Source organism: Furipterus horrens, unplaced genomic scaffold, assembly GCF_987537825.1.
Source record: "Furipterus horrens unplaced genomic scaffold, mFurHor1.1.pri manual_scaffold_12, whole genome shotgun sequence".
Taxonomy (NCBI): Eukaryota; Metazoa; Chordata; class Mammalia; order Chiroptera; family Furipteridae; genus Furipterus; species Furipterus horrens.
In genome coordinates this window covers 90,768,277-90,792,615 of record NW_028327182.1, presented here as the reverse complement: position 1 = coordinate 90,792,615, position 24,339 = coordinate 90,768,277, and the positions used below count along the sequence as shown (strand labels likewise).

The window sequence follows — 24,339 nt, the reverse complement described above, 5'->3', positions numbered from 1 at the left end:
TCTCCCGTGACCTGATGGGAAACTAACGAGTACTCCTAGTTCTCCTAAGGTTGGTGTCCCTAAAGCTAGATCAAAGTAGGAAGCTGGTCTTTATGACCCTGGTGCGAAGCCAGGCTGAACCCCACCTCCCGCGGGCAGCCAGTCCCAGCCCAGCGCAAGACGCTGCCGGTTGCGCAAGGAAGCATGAGACCGGGTACCCAGCTGGAAGGAGAAGAAAAACATAACTCGAAAGGCCGAACTTCAAACCCGAGGCCTCTTGACTTCCATTTTAAAACAGAACTGCTCACTCCAGCTGGAATTCTCCCAGGTCCTGCAGCGGGGTCCCGTAGCCCGAAGATAAGCCCGCTCTGGCCCCAGCGCGACTTTCCATCACGGCGCTGCCTGAAATGTCCCCTCCGGGCTCCTCCCCACTCCACTCAAGTGCCTTCTGTGACTTTCAGCACAGTGTTCCGGGCTTTTGTTTTCTGCGGGAACCAAACCCAGAGGCACGTGTGCCTTACGTCAGCGTTTGTTTTGCACAATAATCCCCCCTCCCCCCGTGCTTTCCTGGGAGCCTGGGAGGCTGCGACCTAGTCCCGAGTGGCAGCGCAGCTCCTGCAGAGCGAAGTCCCCGCTTCTGCGGGGGAGGAAGATGGGATCCGGCCTGGCGCCACCTCTGGGCGCTCCGGGAAGCGCCCGCCTCCCAGAGTTTCGGGACTCCTCCCAGCGCACCCCCCCCACCACGCCCCAACTGCTGGGGCTGGACCACGCCCCAGCCCGAGGTCCTACATCAGTCCCCTCGCGAAGCACACTGCTGACGCGAGGATGGCGGTGTGGCTGCTGCACGTCGTCCAGAAGCTGCTGCTCTGGGGCGCGCTGAGCGCCGTGTCCCTGGCGGGCGCCACCGTCCTCCTGAACCTCCTGCAGATGGTGGCGAGCTACTGGCGGAAATGGCTGCTCATGAAGCCGATCCCCAGCATTGGCGGCGCCTACCCCTTTCTGGGACATGCGCTGATACTGAAGCCGGACGGGAGAGGTAAGAGACCGTGCGTCCAGGCCGGCAGCATTCCCACCCGAGGGCCGGGGGGTCGCTGCCCGCGCGCCCCGCCGAGCAGGCAGACAGAGGCGCAGCAGCTCCTCCCGGCGCCGGAGCCCCGGGCCGCACCCCCGTCCCTCAGCCTGGACACCACGACTCTGTCACCCCCTGGGTAATGGGTTCTCGAGTCTATCCAGTGTTTCCTATGACACCCGCAACGATTGCTGGCGCCCGCCGTTCCATAAGAACTTTTTCTTTAGGTGTAGCATGGAATGCGGTGTTTCTAAACCCCGGGCGTTCTGCGGTTTCTCTTCTCCTTTTCCCAGCTCTTGGCGGCTGCAATCTCAAAACCCCGCCTGTCTTTACTGTTAAAGCCCTGAAGGCGGAAACACCCTAAAACTTAATTCAACTCTCTCTCTCTTTCTCTCTCTTTCTCTCTCTTCTCTCTCTCTCTCTCTCTCTCTCTCTCTCTCTCTCTCTCTCTCTCTCTCTCTGAGAAATAAGGGACTAGAGATTCATTTCAGAACTGTCATTCCTTTAGCCCTTTAAGAAGATACATAATAATAAATTAAGATGACCCAGCCTTCCCAAAAACTCATACAGCAAGTTTCAAAAGTGTTATTTATTAAAGAATGAATTGGTTTCTTTCTTTCTTTTTTAAAAAATTGAAACCATCTTTTGAAGAGAGAGGTTTATATTATGTTTTGCTGACAGGGGAAAAAAAATCACCTTAAGTCAATAAGCTCTTCAAAGGACCTGATATTTGCAATCCCCCTTGAGGGAGGGTGAACTAGACCTGAGCTCTTGCCATCTTCAGGGGTGTATAAGTTGAAATACCCAGAGCTGAAAAGATTTGCCCAAATGACATATTTTAAAATGAGCCCAGGACCAGAACCCAATCTCCTCTTCAGATTCGTTGTTGCAGAAGTTTCACAGACTGAACATTAACTCCAAAGCTTGAAGGTTTATTTCTTTCCTACTTCTCTTTCTCCAAATAAAAATAATGCTGTCATTTCAGCTTCACGGGAATATGGTGAGGACTCATGCATGGGAGAGTGTTACCAAATATTGAAAATGTTTCTGGCAGAAGAAATCCGAGTAAAGGTTTCACCCACCAGACATCAATGTGACCAATGTTACAAGTGATGCCACAAATTTAGATACATGAAAACCACATTTGTAAAAAATCATTATGCTAATGCTAAAAGCAGAGAGCTAATCTTCTCTTCTACCTGAAGGCTTTATAGTATTAAAAAATATATTATGTAGACGTATAGACACCCCTCCCCAACAGGAAACAATAGACTTACGAAATCTCATCATATTCTTTTGGGGGAATTTTTTTATGAATGGAAATCTCTATGTGTAAGATCCATTTCAAAACAGTGATTTGATGGATTATTTAAAGTAATTCTCCTTACAGTTACATCCTGAGTGAAGAGAAGGGCAATACATTGTGTTTTACAAGACAACTTTTTAATCCATCAACGACTCCTGTATTTTGGCACGAGACAAACTTGCTCAGTTTCCAGCTATGCAACCAAGTTGCCTGACTTTGACAAATTGTTTAAAACTCTCCAAGTTAGAGTGTGTTACCTAAGGAGTAAATTTAATGCCTGCATCATTTTCTAGAACACTGTTAGAGGAAATACTTTAATGGTCAATCATGCATTTATTTGAGGCCTGCCTTTGGGCCCAGTACTGAGCTCAGCAAAATTGGGAATATCAGAACATTTTTAAGACATATTCTCCATTCTCAATAACCTTGTCTCTTAAACAAGAAGTTGTGCCTTTCATTTTATGGCTACTGTCCAAATTCTGGCCTCAATAATCTCACCTTAGCTGACTTCCAACTAGGCCTGTGAGCTCTGATCTCTTGCTTTTCCAGTCCTCTCTCTCCTTTTTTAAACATCTGTCTTCCCCAGCTACTCCCTGCTATGGGATCAACCTGATAACCTTCCAACCACAGATGTTGATTCTCCTGTCTCCTCTGTCAGGCCAGAGCAAAGCAGCCAGTGTCTTGGCATGCTTCATAGATTTTGACACTCTTGATCTGACCTAGCTCTTTTCACAACAATTTAGCCAGCCGTTTTGACTGGAAGAAACTTTGAAGCATTCTGTTGTCATGGTTAAGATGGCATATTGTGCGTCTGGGTGCCTCTGGTACAAAGTCAGCTCCCAGCGTTTACCAGCCCTGTGATACTGTGTAGGAGACGTGACTGTGGACATTTTCTTCAGTTGTTTAATGGTGGCCATAATGGTGTTTCTCCTCTGACTGGGGAGAAGCATAAAAGACATGAAGCATCTAAAAGCCTTAGCCCTGGTCTGATGTATAATTACCTGCCACAACAGATAAATATGACATAACGAATGTTAGTTATTTTAGGATAATCATGATTAAGTTTTGATTATTCATGATCACATGCAATGGACATCCCTGAGCCTTGACCTCTTTCCTGCTGCACTTTGAGAAGCTTGCCCCAAGGCTCGGGGGTGGATAAGGAGCAGGGATGAGCTGAGGGCATGAGCATTTACTGGCTTTGAACAAGAGAGAGGAGTTGGATTTTTTTTTTTTTTAATGCCATGTCAGTTTGTCCGTGGTGCCCAAATTCCCATGTTGAAACAGTTCTGTCAAAATCTTAAATGCCAAATTAGTGGCCTCACAGTGTGGTTGGCCTCAGTCCTGCTGCTGGTGGCCGGGCATTCCCTTTGCCTGGAAGAAGCCCCGGGTCCCCACAGGCCTCCAGGCAGGGCAGCCTCCTCATCCTTCCCCACCTAGACTTTGCCAGCAGCCTAATGAGACTTCTGCCTCCTTTCCGAACCTGTCGTCAGCTCCCCAGCTAGAACTCTGCTTTTCTCTTGGCTTCATGTTGTCTGACCTGGGCTCCGTCTAACCGTCGCCAGGTCTTTCCTCCGAGGTCTGGACCCTGGACACCAATTCTTTAGTCACTGTGTTTCCCCCGAAGTGGCCCTCACCAAAATGGTATTCCCTGACTGAGATGACTTTTGTCACTGTTCGACCTCTCTGAGTGCTGGGCTGCCTTCCCCCGGGCTGGGGCCTCAAGAATTTCAACACAGAGGGTGTTGAGTCCCAGCTCTTCCTCACTACTTCATTGTTGTTGGGATTAACGATCACCATCTCTCCCCCCTCACCCCACCCCAGGGACCAGCCAGCCATGAAGCAGGACCAGGGTCCCTACCTCTGGCTGCATCAAATCCCAGTTGTTTTCCATACCCCCCAAACTTCCTGTGGTCCCAGAATACACAGGTTATTCACAGATCTCACACATCTCGCTGTTACGGTCCTAAAATGCAACCCCAGTCACGGTAGTTCTCAGAAACTTTCCGTTATTCCCCGAGCCTGTAAAAGACACTCAAACTGCCCTAGCCTCCCGATGCTCCACTCCCATCTAGCAGTGTGAGCGTCCCCGCCCTCTGCGTGGGCCCAACCTACGGGGAGTTTTCAGACCTCCATCCTCTGCTCTGCTGCCGCTGCTGCTGCCTGGTTTACATTCTGCCCCGCCCCCCACTAACTTCCGCTTTTCTGCCTGTGAAAAGCCTACTCCTTCTTTTATGCTCAGATGCCATCTCTTTCACGGAATTTCCCCACGCCTCTCAATGACAATCACTAACTCGTCACACTCAAACTTCTGTTTCAGTACCCATTTCGTCTTATCTGATATCGTGATTAGTTACAGATGTGATCATCTCCTATGATTATCAATTTCTTGAGAGTAGGGACCTGGCCCTTGTGGGGGGGGGGGGCACCTTTCTGGCCTGGAATGCATTGTCATTTCTGGCCATGTCATATGACTGATGACCAGATTTCCCGATCTAATCCCAACATTTTCCTCACCGCTGCTCAGCAGTTCTTTTTAGCTTAATGATTTTTTTTTTACATTCACCGTGACATTTCTTCCACATTTTTGTTACATTCCCAAGTCAAATTCCATCACCTAGACTTTTCAGTTCTAAGCTTTCTTTCCTATGTCAGAGAAAATATAGACACAGTCAGTTATTTACATATTGTTTATATATGGTCCTCTTCTACTAACAAAATATTTTTTAATCTTCCTCCAGCTTTTTATTTTCCGACTTCAGAAAAATAAAACTGCTTATTCTTTATAAAATTTTGTTTATTGAAATAATGTTAGAAGTACAGAAAGTTGTAAAAATAATACAGAGTTTACATATGCCATCTACCCAGTCTCCTCTAATGGTGGTATTTTACACCATTAGTTTAATTATCAAAACTAGAAAATTAATATTTGTACAATGGTGTTAACAAAACAGCAGCCCTTATTTGAAATTTACACTTCCCAGTAATGTCCTTTTTCTGTTCCACGACTCAATCCTAAATCTCACCTGGCACTTAGTAATTGTGTTTTGTTGTTCTTCAATACTAGCCTTTTGTAATCTGTGACCATTCATCAGTTTTTCCAAATAGGTCAAGACCTTGATCCCTTTGCTGAGTCAGGTACTTTGTAGAATAACTCTCCATTTGGGTTTGTCTATTGCTGTTTTTTCATAGTTATGTTGAGGTTGTACATTTTTTGACAAGAATACCATAAATGTGATGTTGAATGCTTTTCCTCCAACATCAGGAACAAGACAAGGATGCCCACTCTTGCCACTTTTATTCAACACAGTATTATAAGCCTTAGCCGGAGCATTTAGGCAAGAAAAGAAATCAAAGTCATTCACATCAGAAAGGAAGAAATAAAGCTGTCACCATTTGCAGGTGACATGATTGTTTATGTAGAAAACCCGAAACACTCCACCAAAACAAAAAAACAAAAGACTGTTAGAATTAATAAACAAATTTAATGAAGTTGCAGGATATATAAAATCAATATACAAAAATCACTTGGATTTCTTTATGCTGATAGTGAACTATCAGGAAGAGACATTAAGAAAACAGTCCCATTTACAATTGATTCAAAAAGAATAAAGTGCCTAGGAATAAATTTAACCAAGGCAGTGGAAGTCCTGTACACTGTAAAAAAAATGAAAAAAAAATCTAAAATTTTTATGGAACCACACACACACACACACAAAACACCTGACTAGACAAGACAATTTTGAGAAAGAAAAACAGCTGGAGCCTTTACAATTTCTAATTTTAAACTATATTACAAAGTTACAGTAATGAAAGGAATATGGAATTGGCATAAAAACATACACATTGATCAATGGAACATAATTAAGAGCCCAGAAATAAACCCATGCAAATCTGGTCAATTAATTTTTGACAAAGGAAACAAGAATATACAATGAAAAATGGACAAACTATAAAACAAATGGTCTTGGGCCTTGGCCAGGTAAGCCTGTTGGTTAGAGCATCTCCTATAATGCCAAGGTTGCGAGTTTGATCTTTGGTCACGGACCATACAAGAAGCAATCAATGAATGCATAAATAACTGAAACAACAAATTGACATTTCTCTCTGTCTCTCTCAATTCAATTAATTTTAAAAAAATGCTCTCAGAAAAACTGGGTCACGATCTTACGTCATAGACAAAAATTAACTCAAAATAGATTAAAGACTTGAACATAAGACCTGACACCATAACTCTCCTAGAAGACAACACAGGCAATAAGCTTCTTGTCATCTTCTTGGCAATGACTTTTTAGATTTGACACCAAAAAGGAAAAATAAAAGTAATAAGAGCCAAAATAAACAAGTGGGAGTACATAAAACTAAAACGCTTCTGCACAGCAAATGGAACTGTCAACAAAATGAAAAGACAGCCTACAAAGTGAAAGAAAATAGTTTCAAATCATAGATAAGATATAAAGAGCTCATGCAACTCAACACCAAAAAAATTAATTAATTGAAAATTGGCATAGCATCTGAATAGACATTTTCCCCAAGAAAACATATAGATGGACAACAGATATATACAAAGATGCTGAGCATCAATCATCAAAACCACAATGAGATCTCATACCGCATCTATAAGAATACATATTTTAAAAAAAAAAAGAGAAATCAGTGTTGGTATGGATGTGCACTGTTGATGGGAACGCAGTTTGATGAACCCACTATGACAAACAATTTGGAAGTTCCTCAAAAAATTAAAAATAGATCTATGATATGATCTAGCAATTCCACTTCTGGGTTATTTATCTGAAGGAAATGAAAACTCCAACTTGGAAAGATGTTTGTTCATTGCAGCGTTACTTGCAATAGTTAAGAAATGGAAGCAACCTAAGTGCCTGTTGATGAATCACGCGATAAAGAAAATGTGGGGTGTGTACATACAATGGAATGCTATTTCGCCATAGAAAGAAGGAAGTCTTGTCACTCGCGGAGACATGGATGGACCTTGAAGGCATCATGCTTCATGCTGAATGAGATATGTCAAATAGAGAAAGATAGCTATTGTTTATCTTATTTACATGTGGAATCTAAGCAACAGCCGCCACCACAATACAGAGAACAGATTGGTGGTTGCCAGAGGTGGGGGCAAAGGGTGGGCAAAATGGGGGAAGGGGTCAAAAAGTACAAACTGCCAGTTATCAAATAAATAGGTCCTGCAGATGTATTGCACAGCAGGGTGACTATAGTTAATAACACTGTACTGCATATTTGAAAGTTGCTAACAGAGTAGATCTTAACATTCTCATCACATTGAGAAAGTTGTAAATATGATTGGTGATGGATGTTAACTAGACGTATTGGAGGGATCATTTCATAATATATAAAGTATAAAATCATTATGTCTGTTATACACCTGAAACTAATGTGTTACGTGTCAACTATAACTCAGTTAGAAAAAGAATGTCATAAAAGTGATGCTGTGTCCTTTATCGCACATCATGCCACGGGAGACAGGAGACAGCATGTTGTCGTCGGTGTTGTTAACTTTGACCTATTGCTTCAGTCGTTCCCGTGTTGGGTCTTAGGAGCTCTTCCAGGTTGGCTCCTTGATGTTTCAACATGGCGCCATCACTTTTTAAGCACTTCCTTCTTTTCCGACACCGCGATATATTTCACTCTTCTTGTATTTTCCCTGCCTCAGCCCTGAAATCAATCACTTCTCCCAGGATAATTGCGTTGTTTTATTGTAGAACGGTACTTAGAAATCCTGGGTTCTGGGGGCCCGAACAAGGACAGGAAGCCAGCCTGGGAAGTTCTATTACCAGAAATCTTGTTTCAGGGGCCAGGCAAGACTTTGCAGCAAAATCACATTGAAGAGGCCATTTGAAGAGCAAGTAGGTGTCATTAGGCAAAAACCAGCAGGAATAAGCATTTCCCACCAAGAGGTTCTGTAAAGGCGCTGAGGCGTGGGAGAGGGTGAAGGGTTAGTAAAACGGAAGCTTTCTTTGAAATTATTTTTTTATGGTGGTAACATTAGTTCATAACATTATGTCAGTTTCAGGTGTCCAATAGTGTGATTTGGTATCTATATGCCCTGTTGTGTCCTCACAACGCAGATTCTGGTTTCTATCTGTTACCGTTTGTTTGACCCCCTTTAAGATTTCTCCTGCTCCCCACTTTCCTTCCCCTTTACAACTGCCACTGTGTTGTCTGTATTTATGAGTTGGTTTGTACTTTGTTGTGCTTGCTCGTTTGTTACTTTTTTGTTTGTATTCCACGTAGGTGTGACGTCAGACTGTTTTTGTCCTTTTTTGTCTAACTTATTTCCCTTAGCATAATACCCTTAAGGTCCATCCGTGTGGCCACAGGTGACAATATTTTATCCTTTTTTGTGGCTGAGTAGGATTTCATTGTGTGGAATCTTCCTCATCCACTCATCCACTGATGCACACCTAAGGTTGCTTCCGTAGTCTGGCTATTGTAGACACAGTATCCCCTCACTGATCGCGGGCATTGCGTTCTAGACGCCCCACCACCCCCACCCACCCCCGCCCCGCGAAGTAGGAACCTTACATTTATTCTACACCCTTAAACCTACATAACTTTAACAACATACGTATACAGTACCACAAAATCCCCCGATATAGCAAAAAATCCGCGATAAATACACTATTTTTAAAAACCCCGCGATATAGTGAGGCCGCGAGAAGTGAACCGCGATATAGAGAGGGACGACTCTAATGCTGCAGTGCATAGGGGGATGCAGAGACCTTTTTGAATTAGTGTTGTCATGGTCTCCAGATAAATACCCAGAAGAAAAATTGCTGGGTCATGTGATAGCTCTGTTCTCAATTTTTTGAGGCACCTCAGTACAGTTTTAGAGAGCGTGAAAGGGAAGCGTCTCTCTACCAGGGCTGGAGAGGCAGGACAGGTTTTCCTCCCTAAGAGAGGGTAACGTGAAGCAGGGCCAGAAGTGTAAGAGCATCAGTGTGCTCGGGAAGGGCGCAGGATAAGGCTCACCGCCAGCGCCCCCGTGTTAGGCATTTCACAGTTAACCCGATATTGCTGCATGTGTGTTATCTCACTTGTAATTAAATTAAATTACCCTCATATTTCGTTCATTAAATCATTGTGTAGGGAGTGTGGGCCTTACCTTTAAGACGTGAAGGACCTGGGAGAGATTAAGAGAGTTACCCCAAAGAAGAAAGTAAAAAAAACCTCAAAAGACACAGTAAAGAACTTCTTTAAAACCCGATCTTTTCTCCTAGAGTTTTTTCAGCAGCTAATTCACTACACTGAAACTAACCGAAATCTGCCACTGTTGAAGCTCTGGCTGGGCCCCGTCCCGGTGATGGCCATGTATAACGCAGAGGTCGTGGAGGTAAGTTTTGATGAATGTGATCAATATGCCCCTGGCTGTTCGATGGTGTGAGAATTTCATCAGAATAAATATAGTGAATATGTCCTCATGTGTAATTGAATTTAATACATCGAACATTCCACTAAATATCTTAGGTTGTGTAGGGACCCTTTCATGCTTCCAAATAGAGTCTGAATTCTGCAGAGAATAGCAGCCTCTAGATGTCTGTACACATTTGTTAGCAGGTCTCAATATATTTCCTTTTTGCGGGGAGGAAGGTCTGCAGAAGGATACAGTTTTACAGAACCATAAATAGATTGTCCCATAAGGTGAGCTCATATTATCTTTCAGGCATTGTTTTAAGATTCCAGAAATATAAGACTAATAAAATATGAGTGCTTCCCTTTCATATTTATATCCATAATACTTTTATTATTCTAAGTAACTTTTTCTAAAAGAGAATACTAATCTGATATTGGCGAGGCAGATATTATTAATCCATGCTATTGAAATTACTCCTCAACAAATGTCTTCACTTGTCACTTATTATTGTGACATTGGGGAAATTATCTTGTGGTTTGATGACCAAGGATTTGCGTCAGGGAGTAAAAATGGGATAAACAGATCTTCTCTTCATGGAAAAAAATTAAAGGCAGAGTTTCCTAGGAAATTGGGCTGGGATAGTTGTTTCTTAGTTATTGTGGGGAAACTGCAGAATCTGCTGGTCTGGAGGAGATAGCGAGAGGGCCACATAAAGGATTTCAGGCACGGCTGACCGTGTGCTTGGTGTAAGTGGACAGAGATCTGTCCAGAGCAGGGAACTCGAGCAGGAAGCCTGAGGTGCGTTTCATGCTGTCTTGTAGCTCCACTTTGCCTTCAGGTGACCCAACTACACCCACGGCTTCCAATGTTACTTACATGCTGGAGACGTTCAAATGTGAGCACCTCTAGTACAAGACTTCATCCTGAGCTTCACACCTGGTTTCACGCTGCGGCAACTTGAATGCCTCCAAGGCAACATACCTGATAATGAGCTCGTGATTTCCATCACCCTAGAGATGGGCATCCTGAGATGCACCTGCCTCCTCTTCCCTCACTCTCCGCCCTCAGTCAGTGACTCCACTTGGGTCCTCGTTCATGGCAGAAACCAGGGAACCATCTTGGGCATTTTCCCTTCTCTCAACTCCATTAGTCTCCAAGATTGAGGGACAGTTACGTGTTCAAAACTCTGACTGAATTTCTTTGAGTCACATGCGTAAAAACGAATCACAGAAAAATAATAGTTATGAAATGTTGCTTTGACAAGTAGCTGTGTTCTAGACAGGTATTCTTATCGAGATTGTGTTGATATCTTTATCTCTCAATTACTTTTTCTCTCTTCCTAAGGTGATTTTAACTAATTCAAGGCATATTGACAAAGCTTATATGTACAAGTTTCTAGAACCATGGCTCGGCCTAGGACTCCTGACGAGGTACGTCAGGGTAAATTTGTAAAGCTGTCTCGTGAGTAACTTATGTCAGGCATTGACACAAGATAGATTCCCTGTAGCAAGAACATGTTATCCGATAGTAAGGAGAAGCTGGAAGAAAAGGTTGGGTGAAAATGGGCTTTGGACAGTCAGAAATCCAGGATGTGTAGTAATCTGCAGCCACGATATTTAGTAACGATGATCACCAGTGTCCCAAGAAGAATTAGAAAGTCCTGAGGTATGAATGGAGTAAAGCACAGGGAGTTTTGAGCAGGGAAGTCTTGAAAATTCAATGAAAGAGGCAGTCGTCGTTGGGGAAGTATGTGGAGCACAGTACCCTCAACACTTGAGCTCTGCCATCCAAACACAGGATTCCGTCGACTGACGAAAAGGAAGCAGGTCCTTGGTGGGGACGTAGGAGAATTTGAAGAGGATAGATACCAAGTAGCCTCATGGAGCTCGTCGATCTTTGGAGGATTAAGGTTTAATAGAGGGGGGGAGAAAGCTAATTTTTAGAAACTCAGACATTTAGAAAAATTCTTAGATTTTTCAAATTGTAGGAGCACTCTTTGAAATATTAGTAATATAGAGGGATAACTAAAATATGTCCATTCGGTAACTATAGGTGAATTTTTCCTTGTCATTCTGACCGAAGCATTTGAGGATCTGTGGACTAAGCTATTTCAGAAGAACTCTGTTGTCTTTATTATCCTTTACATTTCTTGGATGTTGCTTTGCTTTTCTTTGTAACCCTGTGTTGTTTTTCCAGTACTGGCAGCAAGTGGCGCTCTCGGAGAAAACTGTTAACGCCCTCTTTCCATTTTACCATTCTGGAAGACTTCCTGGATGTCATGAATGAACAAGCAAATATATTGGTTAATAAGTTAAAAAAACATGTTGACGGAGAAGCGTTTGACTGCTTTGTTTACATCGCTCTTTGTGCCTTAGATATAATCTGCGGTAAGTCTCGCCAATGTGTTTCTAGATCTGTGGTGGAAAGGGAAAATGGCCCAAACAGGAGGTGACTTTCCACCGGGAAGGCAGAGGACAGGCGTGGAAAGGAGGCTGGCTTCTTGCTGGCGGTCGTGCTGCTGCGTTCGCCTCCTGAAGGGGCAGCCGCTTTAAGCAGAGTGGTCTCGGAGCCAACAGGTCGGGACGGGCAGAGGGGAGGAAGAGCAGGCCCAGGGAATAGGAGAAACAGAAGATGCAGCAGTGCGGAAGGGGAAGGAACGATCCTAAAACACGTAAACACGTTTGTCTTTTTTTCTCACGTGTTTGCGACTGGGAAATAAATGCAAGGTGTGTGCGTGAATTGAACAGTTGCTTCTCACCCATGTTTTACAGAAACGGCGATGGGCAAGAATATCGGCGCTCAGAGCAATGACGACTCTGAGTATGTCCGTGCCGTGTATAGGTAAATGGAGTCCTACTTACTTTTAGTATTGTTATTGATTAGGGCTTAACAAAATTACTGCTAATAGTTTCTTGTCTGTGCTGTATCTTTTTCACTGTTTCAGAATGAAACAGTGTACTAACCATCAGCCTAATCACGTAAGCAGGTATTTTAACAGTAGAGGAATGGTACGTATATCTTGGCACACCCAGATTAGGTAGTAATGTTAAACGGTGATTTTATAATACAGCGAGAGGTTACATTATGATATCTAGTGATAAAGACAAAAACAATTTTTTAAGCATGGTGACCACTAGGTGTAAAAAGTTGTTCACTGAAAAAAAAAAATACCTGAAGATTCTATGCCAGAATGTTCGCTGTGATTATTGTTTTGTGTCCTGCGCTTCTCTTTCTTACTGGTTTTTTCTTCTTGTTGTTGCTGTGTGCATTCTTCTTGCCCATATTTTCTGCACTGAGTGTGTATTACTTTTTAATTGAAATATAATCATTTTTACTTTAAAAAAAATGGTTTGCCATTACTCAGCTACTGAAAGGCAGGGCCAGGATTTCATTTGATGTATTCTGTCGTTAAGTATGTATGTATTCACAGCTCATTTTACTTCATGTGAACAAACACTTATTTAGCATATATAACCTGCCATCCATTGCACAAGGTGCTGACTGGTTTTACAGTGACCCACAAAACAGAGTAACAGGGGAGATAAGCATTGAAACAAATCAATGTAAGCTAATAAATAATAATAATTGCTTAGAAAAAGAAATTAAAGTTGACATTTGGGAAGAAAACGAGGCTACGTCCCACAGATTGAGTGATCAGGAAAGGCCTGTCTGCAGAATTGGCTGGTAAGCTGGTCTTGAAGGAGGGGATCGTGTCTAGGAGTTTCTACTCTATTAGTGGAAATGTTGAGGGAGGAACTCGGGACAGGTGTGTGACCGACGGGTATTCAGTGAGCACATGTCCATAGACAAGGACAACCAGTTGTTATCCATCACTCCGGAGGAGTGATCAGGCAAAGGAGGGGACATTGCACGGGCCGATTTCATCCCACGTGTGCTACCAGGGCCACACACAGACTGGGGGAGGTCCGGAACTCTTCCTGGAGAAACGGAAGCAGAATCAGATGGCCGTGTAGCAAAGATGTTTCGTAATGGAGTCTTCATTTCCCTAAAGAAACCCATTTGATTTGTAAGCTTCATTGGATCTGTAATAATCTATGCCCTCATTATTGAGCGTCATAAAAAATGGAGCTTTTAGTGGCCTCTAAGAGGAATCATTATCATTGCCACACATCCTCCTCCTTGAGACCAGGCACCAAATAGGTGCATGAGCAATACACATTTTGGATGCATCAGCTGATATATTTGTATCCTATTTATAGGATGAGTGATTTGATACACCGAAGAATGAGGATACCCTGGCTCTGGCTTGATGTTTTGTTCTTTTTGTTTAAAGAAGGATGGGAACACAAAAGGACCCTAAAGATCGTACATCATTTTACCAACAGTGTAAGTCCTGGATCTTTTTTAGTGTGGTAAAACATACATAACAAAAAATGTATCATGATAGCCATCTTAAATGTGCCATTCAGTGCATTGAGGGGAATTAACAATGCTGTGCGATCATACCACTGTCGCTCTCTACAACTTTTGTAAGTCCGTGATTTCTGTCTTTTGTTAAATGGTAGGTGCAATGGGAAAAAAATTAAGTAGGCTTAGGAAGATATTCAGGGCTAGGGGCTGGGGTCACAGTGATCAGGGGACATCTTTCTGAGAGTGTGACAAAGAGCAGCAGATTCCTGGAAGGAGGGAGACAGCCAGTCATGCTGGTGCCTGAGGCAACAGCATTCATTCTAAGCAGAAGGAACAGCAAACGTGCAGCGTGATTCTTTTCTCCACAACAACATGTAATTACAGTGTGATCCGTAATTAGTCTATTAAATACATAGTAATTGCGTTCTCTCCATCACCCAGAGTTTTCCTCATTAGCTCATTCAACTCTCTAGGGCCCAAATTAGTAGACTCCTACTCTATTGTTGTGTTGGAAATGTTACAAAAATAGCTCTTGGAAATTATTTATTTGTCTGATATTAAAGTTGTTTCTAAAAGTCATACCCAATAATGCCCTAAAAATGTTAACAGAAAACTTCACCATATTTTCACAAAAGCCTGTGTTATTGTTGAGTTAGAAAGAACAGGAAAAGTTTAAGAGAAGAATCAGTTAAAGAAGCTAGTGTATTTTTATAGGAAAATGTATGATGAGGCCATATCAGATTCCGAACCAAAACACGTGATTATTTTAATCATACAGGTCATCGCTGAACGGGCCAAAGAAGTAAAGAGAGATGAGGAATGTAAAACTAATGACTGGGACGCCTCCCCCTCCAAAAATAAACGCAAGGCTTTTCTTGACTTGCTCCTGAACGTGGTTGATGATGAAGGGAGAAACCTGAGTCATGAGGACATCCGAGAAGAGGTGGACACATTCATGTTTGAGGTATTTTGGGTTGTCTTGTTAGTTTCAGGTACCGTGCAACAAATTACAGTTCCTGTTACATAACCCCAAAAAGGGCTGTTCCCGGCTTTGTTAAATCACAGGAGTTTAAAATGCTCAGGACGAAGAAATAGCTAACACCGATGCTTAGACGTGTTTAAGTATTTAACGGTAAAATTGGAAATAACACGAAACATCAAGAATTAGTTGCAGCAGCCTTTTAAAATATGTCAGGATTCTTGGTATCAGAGGTGATCTTTTCTCAGTCTTTTTTTGATTAAAAAAAAAAAAAAACCACTTAGAGGAATCCTTTAAAAAGTTTTAACTATTTTCTAAATGCCTAATCTCATTGTAAAGTCGTTTACTGCAGCCGAGGAAGGGTCATTGCGTTATAATTTGAACTTACAAAATTTAAGACCCTCATTAAGTGCCAGACTGACTATATTCCGTTTTTACATCCCTGTGGCTGATTTGTACCTGCCAATCTGCACTCCTCAATGCCTTCACCTTTTCCTTCAGCCCCCAACCCCCCCTTCTGTTTGCTCTCTGTATCTATGAGTCAGTTTTTATTTTGTTTGTTCACTTGTTTTGTTCTTTAAATTCTGCATATAATCATATGGTATTTGTCTCTCTCTGTCTGGCTTATTTCACTTAGCGTAATGCCCTCTAGGTTCGTCCATGCTGTCACAAAAGGTAAGATTTCCTTCTTTTTTTAATGCCGGTCACTCCTTCCTTTTTGAACTCCTAGACATGAGTGCTTAGCTCCTGCTGTGAGCTACCCTCACTAAAAAGATAACAGGAATCCTCTAGGAGAGCAGTTAACCAGTTTGTGATTCTAAAGGGATTTCTGGTCTTTACAGTAAAGAAACAGAAAAGATAAATTTTTGCAAAGATACGTCTGTATGAAATATTATAAAGAATAAATCTGTCAACATGCGGATTACCAAGTAAAGACAAAGAAGTGGTTTTAAACAGCAGCACGTGGAATGTCCTGGAAGCGGGGGAGAGGGAGGGCTTGGGAAGTGGTGCCTGCTGCCGTCTAGGGCCTGTGCCTCCCTGCGGGGTAGGCTCTGTGCCCTGCAGCAGGAAGCAACTGTGCGGAGGGTCCACAGACCTGGCTCTGCCCGGCTCTGGGCGGCCGGGCCATAGGAGACGGGCCAGTCATTGCAGACCCCTGTCACGGGCTCCCTGTGTGTGAGACGGAGACGTGGACTCGGCCAGGGCTTTTCCACTTCCTTTTCAAGCAGAGCCCTTTATTGAAAAGAGACGTTATGTAAGAAGTGGACACCTCATCAGCTGAAGAGCGGAGAGGTGTGCAGCCTGTGGACTCTGGGGCCAAATCCCAGCTCTGATCTGTCCTGGCAGTGTGACCTCAGGCCCCTCCGCTAGCCCTCCTGGGCTTCTGTGTGCCCCCTGCTAAGCATGGTCCTCCCAGAGCAGTTACTAGATGGATGACTTCTCATGGGCACCGAGGGTCGTGGCTGGCACCTTCCCGTGGCTAGTATCTGACGTGGAAGTGGACCCTGCACCCGCACACGCATGCACACACTCACACATCACATGTGGCCACTCCACACACATGCACATACACATACACCCATGTGCTCAACACTCACACATCCACCTCCCACCAGTAATCCCCCACGTTCCCAGAAACAACCAGACCAACAATCTCTTCCAGCTCTAACGTTCTTTGACTTTCTATTTTTTTTTTGTTCTTGGCATGAAATAGAAGGCACAGCACGTATAACTGTACTATGGTGGCCTCCTCCGTCAGGTGGACGCAGGCTATGGCTGCCATGCTGTTCACGCTTCAGTTCTGGCCGTCAGATGTTCGGATGCCTGCTCCTGCCCAGTTCCACCAGTCAGTTCAGTGCTTTGTGTTTCGCTGAGTTTAGTGAGCAGACAAAAGAAAACAGGAAGTTCAGCAGCTTCTCCTACACATTCAGATCAGGCTTCCACTCCAACTCAAGAAAAGCTATTCGACATTATTGAGCAAGAGCACGTCCTTCTCTGACTTTGGAAAACCACAGAGTGAAATGGGTCAGATTTTGTCTGAAGTTCAAAGTCATCTCTGTGAAGAAACTACAGCGGTGAGAAAATGCAGTGACACCAATATCAGAGACTTGCGAACTATGTGTTTTTAAAAAATTGCAGAAGAATCCTCAACAGTTCGACTTAGGAGCTAAAACAAGTGCTTCAGAGATTTCTGCCCAGAAGATGAAATATGACAACGATCACTTGTGTCGCGTGGGGTAAACGGGAGAGTAAGATCTTCCACAGAGGACGTGATCTGTTTTCTCTCTCTTTTTTCCCCCTTAAAGTCTTAGTCATAGGTCTATAATATTATTTTTTATTTTCCAAATACATTTTTTTCCTGCAGAACTCACCATTTCTGCACGTGGAGAGTCCTGGAGAGATAAAACTAAGAAATAGGGGGCTAATGCCTGAGCCACCAAATGGGCAGAGAATAGAGTTGTCCAGGGTGGTCCCACTTGTACTTGAGCCGGAGTCTCCTGAACGCAGACCCCCGTGCTCCCAGAGGGGAACAGTGTGGACTCTGCTTTGTCATCAGAAGTCCCAAGGGTCCTAGTCTTGCCTCTACCTCCTAATAAGCTTTCTGGGCCCTCTAAGCAGAGGCATCTGCTTTGAAGGGACTGTTTTATTTGTTTGCTTCTCACCAAAGTCAAACCCTGCCCGACATTAACGTGTCCTGTTCCAGGGTCCCATTGCAGCCCTCAAATCCAGAAACAATTCCAAATAGTTACCATTCCGAGTCTTCTCAATAAAGCTCTGCTTTTTAAACTGTTTTTTTTTTTTTTCTTACATTTGTAGGGCCATGATACAACTTCAGCTGGCATAAACTGGGCCTTGTATCTATTGGGTTCCTACCCAGAAGTCCAGAAAAAATTGAACAATGAACTGGATGAAGTGTTTGGTAGGTCTAGCTCCTTTACCGGGTCCCAAGTCACTGAGGCAAATGTCACTCTTTCTCATTCCGAATGTGCAATTGGACCTGTTCTAAAGAGGTTGCCATGAGCAGGAAGGTAGCTGTATAGGATCCCTTCCAGGACCGATCTGCTTTGCAAGACCTCATCCATTCACTTACAGGCATTTGCTAATTGCCAGGCATATGATAGCACTGGGCTAGATGCTGGGGCTACGCCAATAAATCCTACCTCCTCAAGGACCTCACTGCTTCACAGAGGAAGCAAGCATTGTAAATAAGCCATGCAGCCATGGCTGTGGGCTTGAGTGATATGAAGAAGGTGCCATTTGGGAGCAGAGAGGAGCAGGAGAGGATAGTTAGAAGGGTCCAGGAGAGCTATTTTCTGTAGGATTGCTTCGGGCCACAAATGAGAGAAGATGTGGGTTAAGCTGGTAGGACATGCATTTCTTTTGTACAACCAGCGATCTGTAGATACAGCGTCCTGGGCTCATGCTCAGAGGGATGCCACCAGAGTCCCAGCCTTGCTCTTTTTTCTATCTCATTTTCACCATCATGGGTTTTGTTTTCTTGATGGCTGTTCTGGGTCTCATGTTTATCTTTAAGGCAAGAAGATAGGGGAGGAGGAGAGGAAGGATAGATTAGTCTCTGTTGGCTGCTGTAACAAATGCTGCAAAGTGGGTGACTTAAAACAATAGAAATTTATGCTTTTACAGTTCTGGTCACCAGAAGTCCCAAATGAGTCCCTCTGAGCTAAATCACTGTATTGGCAAGGCTGCACTCCTGCTGGAAGCCTTAGGGCAGAATCTGTTCCTTCTGGTGGCTGCCAGCACTCCTTGGCTTATGGCTACACCACTCACATCTCTGTCTCCGTCTTCACTTCTCCTTCTCTTCTGTGGGTGTGAGTCACATCTTCCTCTGCTGTCTCTAGCAGTGACACTTGGGATGCATTTAGGGCCCACCTGGATAATCCACCATCATCTCTCTATTTTAAGATCCTTGATAAAATCTTCAAAAGCACCTTTTCCCAAATAATGGAACATTTGCAGGCTCCCTGGATTAGGGCCTACCACAAAGGGACTATGCATTGTGCCATCAACTTTGTCCTTTGTTTAAGCAGATGTCACATGGCCTCCCATAGCTGGAAGGAGAAAGGTAAAGGTTAAGTTGACCCACCAACAAAGTGGTACCTGATGGATTTTCCTACAGAAAAGAAGTGGGGAGAGAAAAATAAAGGGTAAAAGGAAGAGAGGGAAGGCATTCTAGAAAGAGGAACCAGATGAACAATCGCAGAGTGGAAAAGTTTGAAGATAATAGTAAGTAGTAAAGGACATGTAGAATTCAGAACACTGGTTCGACTATATTGAGAGATGAAGTTGGAAAAGTAATTTCGTGTTCAGATTGTGTAAGAACTGGATTTTCATATCAAGAGGGAAGACTCTTTTGTAGCATGGAGACAACCCAAAGTTCTCATCTCCGTCTCTGCCATCATTTTATTTCTTCCCTGTCAGTGTGAATTCCCCTCAGATTGCCTCTGGTGGGTAAATCTGGTATTCTAAAAGCTCACAGGGTCTTTTGGAATACATCCACGTGTTTGTGTTCTCTACAATGTCTGGTTCATTGTGGGTCTCACAAATGCTTCTTGATTTCACATAATTAGTCCCATTATTTTTACTAGAATTGTTATTCTGCTGCTTCTCATGATTTTTGCTAATGGTGCCTCACTTTTTCTTCTACCCCCAGTATTAGTTCTAAATTTTTTGAGCAACTCATCTTTGATTTTGCAATGTAAGTATTAATTCCTTTTGTTTTGTTTTGTTTTGTTTTTAGTTTTATTGTAACAAAGCAACTGGTACACTTTTAATGTTTAAAATTGAGCATTATCTTTTCTTTCCAGTGAAACAAAAGAAAATTTAAAATAAACAGGAACAAAATTACGGTAGCGAAGGCCTTGCTCCCTGTGACCGGAGAACATTTTTTTTTTTTAAACTGAAGGTTGGAATCCATCTTTGTTCCTTAGACATCTTCTCTTTCATCCTCGTCAGCTTCATCGGTACCTTTCACGCCTCTCTCTCTTTTCCTTCATCATCATCTTCTCTTTCTTCTCCTCCCCCTTCTTCATCGTCCATATCAGGAACCACGTCGCAATGAATTGGGTTTTGCTGACTATCTCCTGTGAGCATCTCTCCCAACTTAGCAGCCCCTGCATCACAGCGGTCATACCCCAGATCAGGCTGTTCTTTGGTTTCTCACACTGCCTCTCCCTGCTGGATTTATTCAGCCTTCGACGTGAACATTTCATCAAATCTTTTTCCACATAGTTCAGTGGGCTTTGAAAATACATCACCGCTCTCACTCTGATGAAATTCTTTGGAGAGAACTTTATTTTCGAAGGAAGGGTTTCCATCCAAATGAACATCTATTCTGTGACCTGACTTAATATCTTCCAATTCAGTCACTTCAGCTGTGGTCAAATGACCCCGTGCCTTTTCATCTCCCTTCCCAAGCAGTGCAGGTTTAGAGATGGTTGACGAATTTGGGATTTTGGCAACCGATTTCAACCTCTTCTGGAAAAGAGAAACAGTCAGCAGGGTTGGTTGTAGGTCTCCCTGCGGAACCTTCCCATCAGCTGGTTCATTAAGTGGGTCTGTTTCATTTTTTCCTTCCTCGGTGTGTCCCGTTGCTGCCTGCCGTGCTTCGTCTCCCTTGCGCAGGTCCAGAGAGGTTGCTGTCCCCTCAGGCCTGGAGGCGGCAGGCGGTGTGGGTTTCTCTGTTGAGGTGGGAAGAGAGGGCGTTTGGGAGCCATGCTCGGGGGAACGTCCAAGACTCTGACCCAAGAGAAGATGCGCTTCTGGAAGAAGTGCTGAGAACTCAACATGCACCATTTTAAAGTATACAGTTTAATGCATTCGCAATGCTGCACCACTGTTTCCTCTAATTCCCGAACATTTCAGCGCCCCCAAAAGAAAGCCTGTACCACTCATCAGCCACTCCCCATTTTCTCTTTCTCCAGTCCCTAGCAACATCTCACTTACTTTCTGTTGCTATAGATTTACCTACTCTAAATGCTTCCCATAAATTGAACGATACAAAATGTGACCTTGTGTATCTGGTTCCTTTTGACTTAGCATTATTATCTCATTTTATTTGGATTATCTTTAATATGAGATATTCTACTTTAGCTGTGGTATTTAACATTCTGTGTATCGATTAATGAATTCTTTTTTGGTGTCTTATCCCCCAAGCCCAACTTATTTTTTATTTTATTTATTTCATGTGTATTTACTTGAATCATCAGGGAAGTCTGACCGCCCTGCCACCCTAGAAGACCTGAAGAAACTTAAATACCTGGAGTGTGTTATTAAGGAGACCCTGCGCCTGTTCCCTCCGGTTCCTATTTTTGCCCGTCATATTAATGAAGATTGTGAAGTCGGTAAGAATTCCATAATCCAAGCAGCAGGGAGCGTGGGTTTCTAAATGTCTGCCTTGCTCCGTTCTCATGGCGTCTCGGCTCCCTCCTGACAGGGGGGTTCAAGATCGCCAAAGGCTCGCAAGCTCTCATCATCCCCTATGCGCTGCACAGAGACCCAAGACACTTCCCAGAGCCCGAGGAGTTCAAGCCGGAGCGTTTCTTTCCTGAGAACGCAGCGGGACGCCATCCATACGCCTATGTGCCCTTCTCTGCGGGACCCAGAAACTGTATAGGTTTGTATCCATCCAAGGTGGTTTGGCCTCTCAGGCCCACATGGTAGGAAGTTTCTCACTATAATTTCTTTGAGATGTCGTGCTCCACGTACACATCTTTTAAAAAACTAGTTGTTTTATTTTTTTCTCCACTTTATGATACCTTATTGATTTGAAGTATGACTGCCATAAAGGTTATCAGTTTTCTAGGGCTGCCGTTACAAAGTACCACAGCCTGGGGGGCTTCAACAACAGACATTTATTTCCTTACAATTCTTGAGGCCAGGAGTCTTAAGGTCAAGGTGCCAGTGGAGCTGGCTTCTTCGGAGGCCTCTTTCCTTGCAGATGGGGGTCGTCTCGCTGTGTCGCCACATAGTTTTTCCTCTGTGTGTATCCATCTTTGTCTTAATCTCTCCTTTTTATGAAGACACCAGTCAGATTGGATTAAGGTCCACCCCTATGACCTCATTTTAATTTAATTACCTTTTTAAAGGCCCTGTCTTCAAATGGAATCACATTCTGAGGTCCTAGGGGTTAAGAATTCAACATGGGAATTTGGGGGAACACCATTCACCCCATAACATAAAGCATCATCGGTTTCATGGCTGAGTTTTAAAATGTGGTCAGTTTTGGATTAAAGTATAATATACTCTCTATGGGAGAAAGCGTATTTATAACGATTAGTTATATTTAACCTAATTTCTATGTTTATTGCCTTGAAGAATTGCTTTTCTTCAAAATCAAAACCAAAACCAAGGGTCCTTGCCACAGGACGAGCTGAAGTACTCAGACAATAGGAAGGCACATCACCATGCGTTATAAACGCTTTTGGCTCTAGTATTTCTGGCATTTTATTAATTATGTAAATGCAGGTGTAGGTCAAGTGAGGCCTGATAACTAGTAAATCACATCACAGGCCCAGTAAGAAAGCATTCTAGGGTAGTGGTTCTCGCGCTGCAGTGGGCTGCAGGCTGCAGAGATGCAGATTCCGGACCTGCTCAGCTCTCCAGGTGCACTGGGTAGGAATGGGGACCGACACTCAGGAGTCTTTGGTTTTAGGGAGAATGCTGAGTGTTTCTGATGCTCCCTGGGGGGGGGGGGCTGCTGTGAAAGTCGAACATTGCTTCCTTCCTTCAGTAGAACCTCCTCTTCCTCGTGTTTGAGGTATATCTGCAATTAAAATGATGTTATTTACATTGACTTGAAGGTCAAAAGTTTGCCATAATGGAAGAAAAGGCCATTCTTTCCTGCGTCCTGAGGCATTTTTGGGTGGAATCCAACCAGAAAAGAGAAGACCTTGGCCTTGCAGGAGAGCTGATTCTTCGTCCAAGTAATGGCATCTGGATCAAGTTGAAGAGGAGAAATGCAGATGAAGCCTAATTTCACTCTCCAGCTGTGCCCTGGTCATGGCTATGGTCTTTCTTTCAGGGAAACTTTTCATTTTCAGTTTATAGATCATCAATACAAACAATACCCTTAATCCCTAGACCTCTTTTTCTCTTGGCCCTTCTTACCTTGGAGTCAAATCCACCAAATGGAGGGTTTTATATATTTAAAACGACCATAGATCTCACCCCGGGTCTTGGTCCCAAAAAGAGAGTTAACTGATATCCATACCCAAATAAACATGTAAGTTTCTCAACAGAGGGATCCATAGGCCAGTTCAATTTCAGTTCGTAGACCTAAAGGATATAACTTAATGGAAGTTCCAGAATTTATAAGGTATTCTTGTTGACTCAGGAACACAAATGTGCATGTATACATACACATTTAATTTGAAAAGGGAGAGTAATTAAGTACTTAGAGTTAAGGAGCTTAAGTTTTAAAAATTATATCAATGGCATTGGTTATGAGAATAATTATTATGATGATACTTTTCAGATTTTATCAAGGAGAGTATATCATTTATAAGTTGACTTATAGGTTCTGTTTTTATCTCTCTTTTATCTGTGTACTTATAGCCTTCATTTCATCTTAATAAAGTCACCATTACCTTTATCTATCATATATTATTGGGAGAGATTCCTCTACGCAATCTCCAATCCCTCACCGTACCTCATAATGCTGATTAGTGGCTTTTGGAACTGGAAGCACCTTAGATCTTACCTAGTTATACTCCTTTTCATTAGAAGTAAGGGAAGAAGACAGAGAGGTAAGTTTCTGACCAAAGTCATGCCACAAGTGGGTGACAGGGCTGGAAATACACAGAAGTCATACTCTCAATCTCTCCACTCCCAGAATGATACACTTCTACTACAATATGCTATTGCTTTGTAAAACTCAGGTCTGTAACTGGGTGTGTCATTAGAACACAGATCTTCTAGAATTCTTCCATTAAGGAAGAGAGAAACCATGCATGCATATTTAACAATCCAGTATTGTCTCAGTTCAGGGTTAAACTTCAAGGAAATACAATCCTTCGGAACATACCTGTCAAGCATTTTCCCTGCATTTTCATTCCATTGACAATATCTCTACTCCCTCACTAACTTTTAAAAAACTTCTTTTAATAAATAATTTTAACATGATTGTTTATTTAGTTGTCTGAAAGCGACAGCAGATAGAAGCCACAAATGAAGAGAATGGAACATATATTCTTCAATGTATTCCAAAGGACGAGGTTACCAAACCAAAA

General features: G+C 43.1%; 1 protein-coding gene across 1 annotated transcript; it reads left to right on the top strand.

The window, feature by feature from the left end:
- Positions 1–726: 726 nt before the first annotated feature.
- Positions 727–24,232, top strand: CYP4V2 (cytochrome P450 family 4 subfamily V member 2). Its single transcript, XM_090258280.1, has 11 exons — positions 727–1,015; positions 9,608–9,720; positions 11,086–11,171; positions 11,938–12,128; positions 12,513–12,582; positions 13,962–14,088; positions 14,891–15,076; positions 17,909–18,011; positions 21,319–21,453; positions 21,546–21,725; positions 22,912–24,232. The coding sequence occupies exons 1-11, from the start codon at positions 805–807 to the stop codon at positions 23,082–23,084; spliced, it is 1,575 nt and encodes a 524-aa protein (XP_090114406.1). The 5' UTR covers positions 727–804; the 3' UTR covers positions 23,085–24,232.
- Positions 24,233–24,339: the final 107 nt, after the last annotated feature.

What these genes read in the sequence shown, in the direction of transcription:
- CYP4V2 (XM_090258280.1), top strand. Translation starts at nt 805, where the DNA reads ATGGCGGTGTGGCTGCTGCACGTCGTCCAGAAGCTGCTGCTCTGGGGC. An exon ending in TGCCTTAGATATAATCTGCG is followed by an intron (nt 12,129 to 12,512) that starts GTAAGTCTCGCC and finishes CATGTTTTACAG; the next exon opens with AAACGGCGATGGGCAAGAAT. An exon ending in GGGACCCAGAAACTGTATAG is followed by an intron (nt 21,726 to 22,911) that starts GTTTGTATCCAT and finishes ATTGACTTGAAG; the next exon opens with GTCAAAAGTTTGCCATAATG.